The following is a 5,299-nucleotide window of genomic DNA, read 5'->3' as shown; positions in this document are numbered from 1 at the left end:
TGTGTTTTTACTCAGTCCTCATTCTCTTTTGCTTCATGTTGGCACTTCAGAAGAGCACTCTCCATAGAGCAATTAGAGGAGCACCAGTTCCAGCATAGCATAGAAGCACACACAGAAAAAAAAGTTGTTCAAATGCCAGACAGTGGGAAATTCTCAGTTTTTATGTCCATGCTTAAGGCAAACAGTTCGCCTCCTGTGATCACTGCCTTTTGATCACTGGACATCATTACAGTAGGCTTTTTTAACAGTTCTTCCTCCTCCCTGCCAAGACGACTGAGACGGTGGTCATGTCTGAAATTAATTACTTAAATTCCGTTTAGATGTCCATAACATGGATATTGACACATCCTCTTCAAGCACTACAACACCACCCAGCCTGCTGGGAAGACATTCGAGGCATCTTTTCTTGTGGTGGGTCCCTTCGGTAGCACTGTCATCTACTTCAAAACTGTAAGACTTCAGTATCCTACAGGAGGTGTAGGATCCAACCGTGCACCCACTGCCCCTCCAGCTCCATGTGGTCACACACTGGTTGGCCCTTTTCAGTTCTGGAGGGGTTTAGCCTCACTCTTCCTACCTGTGGTGCTTCCACTTCTTTATTCTCTAGGGTCTCTTCATAGAATTGTAAGAAAGGCAGGTATTGCTTTTGCAGAGGAGAAAAGCCGTTTCCATCAGAGGTGACATGATAAGGGAATAACTAAGACAAAAAGGCTCCAGCAAAGGCTTGTAGAACATCTCTTATCACACAGACAAAACAAATTGATTCATACTGGATTAGTGTCTAGAAGGGTAGTCAAACATTTAACCAGGGCTAATGACATTGAGCAGTTTTTTACCAAAAAGGAAAGAAATAAACTAGTCAGGTAATCCCTGTAGGCGTAGCATAAAGAGAAGTAAACAGAGGCAGGACATCTGGGAAGAATTTTAGGTGCCTCAGACAGACTGTGAACCCTGGAGTACCTTACCAACAGGAAACAGGGGAGGGAAAAATTCAGCCAGGAATAGGAAATAAAAAGGTGTCTCTCAAGAACTGAAAGTGTGCCTACTTGTTAGGTCACCCATTCTTGCAAGAATGTTCAAATAAAACGTGCTTCGTATCGTTCACTGCCTGAGCTGTTGTTACTGGATAAGGAGCGTTTCTCACAGGATCACCTAGATTGGAAGGGACCTTTCAGATCATCAAGTCCAACCATTAACCTAACACTGACAAGTTACCACTAAACCACGTCCCTAAGTGTGACATCTACGTGTCTTTTAAATACCTCCAGGGATGATGATTCTACCACTTCCCTGGGCAGCCTGTTCCAATGTTTGATAACCCTTTCGGTGAATAAATTTTTCTTAATATCCAACCTCGACCTCCCCTGGCACAACTTGAGGCTGTTTCCTCTCCTCCCGTTACTTGGGAGAAGAGACCGACCCCCACCTCTCCACAACCTCCTTCCGGGTAGTTGTAAAGGGCGATAAGGTCTCCCCACAGACTCCTTGTCTCCAGGCGAAAAAACCCCAGTTCCCTCAGCCGCTCCTCGTAAGACTTGTTCTCCAGACCCCTCACCAGCTCCGCTGCCCTTCAGAAAGTCTTTAGAACTCCATGGCACACAGGGCGGGAGGCAGCGCCCGGCCCGGCCACACCTCGGCTCCTCTCCTCGCCCCTGAAAGGCGCCAGAAACCGGCGGCCGCAACCCCTGCCACACGCGCCCGGGGGGGAGGGGGAGGCGGGGCTCCTTTACGTCCCGGCCCGGGCCCCGCCCACCGCGCCGCCACGCGGCCGGCCCCACCCGCCCCCTGAGGTCGCAGTCCCCTCGCGGCGCCGCGCGACCCGTGCGCCGTCTTCCGCTGTGCGCATGCGCACAGAACCCGACCTCCCGCGCGCCCTGGCGCTCCTGGCGTATCAGAGTTACGTCTGACGCCATTCCGTAGGGGGCGGGGGGGGAAGGGACCCGCCGCCCGCCGCCGCAACCTACCCCGCTAGCCCGCAGCGCCGTGACGTCCACCATGGCGGACAGGCGTAGTAACCAATCAGAGGTCCAGAGGGCGGCATTGGATTGGTTGCCGCCTCGGATGGGGCGGGCCGAGTGCCGGCGCGGGTTGGTTGCGGCAACACCGGTTTACATAGGGCGGAGTACGGCGTGTCCTTGGGCTCAGACGCCGGACGGTGCGAGAGTTAACGGGGTTGCGGTCATTGCCGTGGGCGCAGCGTCAGCGGGGCGGCCGGACAGGCAGGTGCGGGCAGCAGCCGGTGGGGCAGCCGCCGCCGGGGCCTGGCCTTGGGCTCGACTCGGCCTGGGCCTGGCGCCGGGGCCAGGCGGGACCGTTAGCCCGGAGCGGGGCGGTGGGGAGGGCGAGGGACGGGACGGGACAGGACGGGGCGGGCGGCGGTCTCGTCTGTCCCGAGACCGCGATTCCCGCCTCCGTGGGCTGGGGCTGGGGACCCGGGCGCCGCGGCCTAAGGAGGCGCCCGGGGCGCGGCGGAAGGTCACGGCGGGGCCTAGTGCTCCCACCTCGAGAGGCCGCGGCCCGAAGGGATGTAGGGGGACCCGGCCTGGCCGTGCTCTCCCGGCGGCCACTCGAGGTAGGGGGTGGCGCGGCCCAGGTCTTTTGCCCTTGTGGTGTGAGTGCGCCAGGCCCCGCTCCAGGGGTCGGGCCCGGGTCGCGGCGCTCGCTTGGGGGGTCCCCCCGCGCCGGGATCCCGCTCCCTGGCTCAAGGTCAGGCAGCGCCGGGGTAGAGGTGTAGGCCGGAGGTGCGGTTGCCCTTGGGCGCTTTCGCCAGGCCGGGCGCAGGCAGCGCTGGTGGTGTCGGGAGGCATCCCGCCTTCGGGGTACGGGGGGGAGCGTGCCAGTGCTGTGCCTGCCGCCCGCTGCCCCTGCCGAGGTGGTGGGCTGGTGGGCTTTTCCAGCTGGAGAGGAAAAACATGCAGACAGCCCTGTCCCTTTACACACAAGGTTATTCGTGACTAGAAAACTTTACTATTACAGTTACACAAGCTATATGTGGAAGCTCAGTTTACTCTTCAAAAACTCTCTCTACGCTGTTCAAATGCTGTGGGGTAATTACTTTGGCCGAGGGCAGGTTTCTCCTGAATGTTTATCGCCTTGGTACTTTTTACATAGTCTAATGATTCTATGCTAATCTTCAAACCCAGGAGCTATAGCTTGTGGTGGATAGGAAGTGTGCCGGAGAATTACTAGACTGGTAGGCTATATATACAGTTTTGTAAACCAACAGGATGCTTTGAATAGGTGACCTTGAAATTGCGATACTGACCTCTGTGTGTTCTTGGTCTAGTACTGAAAATGGGAGATATTGAGAAGGGCAAGAAGATCTTTGTCCAGAAATGTTCCCAGTGCCATACAGTTGAAAAGGGAGGCAAGCACAAGACTGGACCTAACCTGAATGGCCTCTTTGGACGCAAGACTGGACAGGCTGAGGGCTTCTCTTACACGGATGCTAATAAGAATAAAGGTAAACTTCAAGCTGTTCTTATGAGTTACTAGGGACAAAAATACTCAGTTCTTGGCAGTAGTTCTAGAAAGTACTGATGTTAGCCCAAAAGTAAAATAATATGGAGGAAAAGAATATAAATATGTTTGTTATTTTAAAGTCACTGACCATCTCTTTTTCTTCTTTCTAGGTATCACCTGGGGTGAGGATACTCTGATGGAGTATTTGGAAAATCCAAAGAAGTATATCCCAGGAACAAAAATGATTTTTGCGGGTATCAAGAAGAAGTCTGAGAGAGCAGACTTAATAGCATACCTCAAAGATGCCACTTCAAAGTAAAAGTTATCTGCTGCCTTATTTATTTCACAAAGGAGATGGCGATGGAAATGTCTGTGATGAGATTGGTTTTTAAACTTTCTATTTTTACATGTACTGTGTCTAACCTTAAAATCTGTCTCACCCATCAGATACGGTGTGTCACTGGAGTACACGCTTGTTTGGCAGCCATTAACTTAATGGAAACTATGTAATTGGGTTGATTCAAATGACTATAATGTTCAGTCATTCTTGATCATAAATTAAAAAAAAATAAATAAACATTTCCTGCCTCTTCATTGTTTAAAAAGATATCTATTAATAATCAAATGAGTAATCATCAATGGCATAACAGCTTTGACAGTCCAACTCTTCCAGCTTAAAAAGCAGGGCGGTTTTTGGCATCTTCCACCATTCATCTTCTGTTACGTAACTTCAAAGATTTTAAAAAAAAAAAAAAAAAAAACCAAAACAGCAAAGGCTAAAAAAACCCAAGATAATATTTTTCTAAATTTAATCAATGCTAGGTGTTGTGGTATATATTAATCTGTCTAAAGCTTGCGATAAGAATTCATTTCATCTGACTTAAGTACTATTTGTGAAATGGCAGTTGTGCCCAGCCACTTTCTTTTATCTTGGGGAAGCATGTTACCTAATTTATCCAGACCGACAGCTGCATGCACCAATAGAGTATAACTCCCCTTCAGAAACATCTTCAGTTTTTTACATGGTATTGAAACCTTTTGTTCAGTAAATCTTCCAAAAACAGGCATTCTTGGTGTAATGAATAAACAGAAAAACATCCTGTTCTGGAAATGCAAGTGCTAAAGACCAACTGAGAGTTATTAAGTCTTCTTAATTCAGCAGAAGCATTCACCTAAAATCTACTGTTACAGGCAATTTCAGATGAAGGGGTACAGGAATGAATGCTCTGGTGGACTAAAAGGAAACAGTCTTCCTCTGTGCCTGGCTGTAGCTGATATTACTTCTGAAGGTTCTGTTTCGCACAGTGTAAAGCGGTATTTTTAATGTTTTAACTGCATTTTTTTCATACTAAGTGAATTGTTCAGATGAATGTATTTACTGTATACCAGTAAGGCATAACTCAGAGCAATCAATACTGTAAATTAAAAAAAAAAATTAAAAGTCTTGTTTGCTGTATGTGTCTGAAATTAAGCGAAAACCAGCGGGAAAGTAGAGAAAAAGTAGGGTGTCCAGCTTTACATCATTAGGAAACAAAACTAGAATTAGCAAAGTGTTCTCTTTAGCAGCACTTTTGGTGTATTTCCTGAGTGGAATGGGAGAAAACGTAGCTGGAAAGCTGTAGCTGTGCTGTGGGATTGGCTGAGTTTGAGATAACGTCATGTAGAATAGTGTGCTTCATGACTGAGTTGCAAAGACCTGTTACTCAGAACTAATGAGTGGAAAGAATTAAGATTACTAACAAGTTGTTCCAATGCTACAATATGTTTTGTGACTTTTTGAAAATTAAACGTGAAACCAGCATTTCCTGCAAATAGAAAGGCAAACTTAATATTAACT

At 48.8% G+C, this 5,299-nt stretch overlaps 1 protein-coding gene across 2 annotated transcripts; it reads left to right on the top strand.

Moving 5' to 3' along the window:
• Positions 1 to 2,064: 2,064 nt before the first annotated feature.
• Positions 2,065 to 4,918, top strand: LOC134511306 (cytochrome c). Of its 2 annotated transcripts, none has more exons than XM_063325037.1 (3): positions 2,065 to 2,223; positions 3,287 to 3,463; positions 3,633 to 4,918. In XM_063325037.1, the coding sequence occupies exons 2-3, from the start codon at positions 3,295 to 3,297 to the stop codon at positions 3,779 to 3,781; spliced, it is 318 nt and encodes a 105-aa protein (XP_063181107.1). In that variant the 5' UTR covers positions 2,065 to 2,223; positions 3,287 to 3,294; the 3' UTR covers positions 3,782 to 4,918. The 2 variants fall into 2 exon arrangements, with proteins under 2 accessions (XP_063181107.1, XP_063181108.1); XM_063325038.1 differs by having other exon boundaries at positions 2,069 to 2,219.
• Positions 4,919 to 5,299: the final 381 nt, after the last annotated feature.

This window comes from Chroicocephalus ridibundus, chromosome 2, assembly GCF_963924245.1.
Source record: "Chroicocephalus ridibundus chromosome 2, bChrRid1.1, whole genome shotgun sequence".
NCBI classification, from domain to species: Eukaryota; Metazoa; Chordata; class Aves; order Charadriiformes; family Laridae; genus Chroicocephalus; species Chroicocephalus ridibundus.
The sequence above is the reverse complement of the archived record's forward strand: the minus strand, read 5'-3'. Positions and strand labels throughout refer to the sequence as shown.

Excerpts from the sequence above, each read along its gene's own strand:
- LOC134511306 (XM_063325037.1), top strand. The coding sequence starts at position 3,295 with ATGGGAGATATTGAGAAGGGCAAGAAGATCTTTGTCCAGAAATGTTCC. Across the intron at positions 3,464-3,632 it reads GGATGCTAATAAGAATAAAG|GTATCACCTGGGGTGAGGAT; the intron begins GTAAACTTCAAG and ends TCTTCTTTCTAG.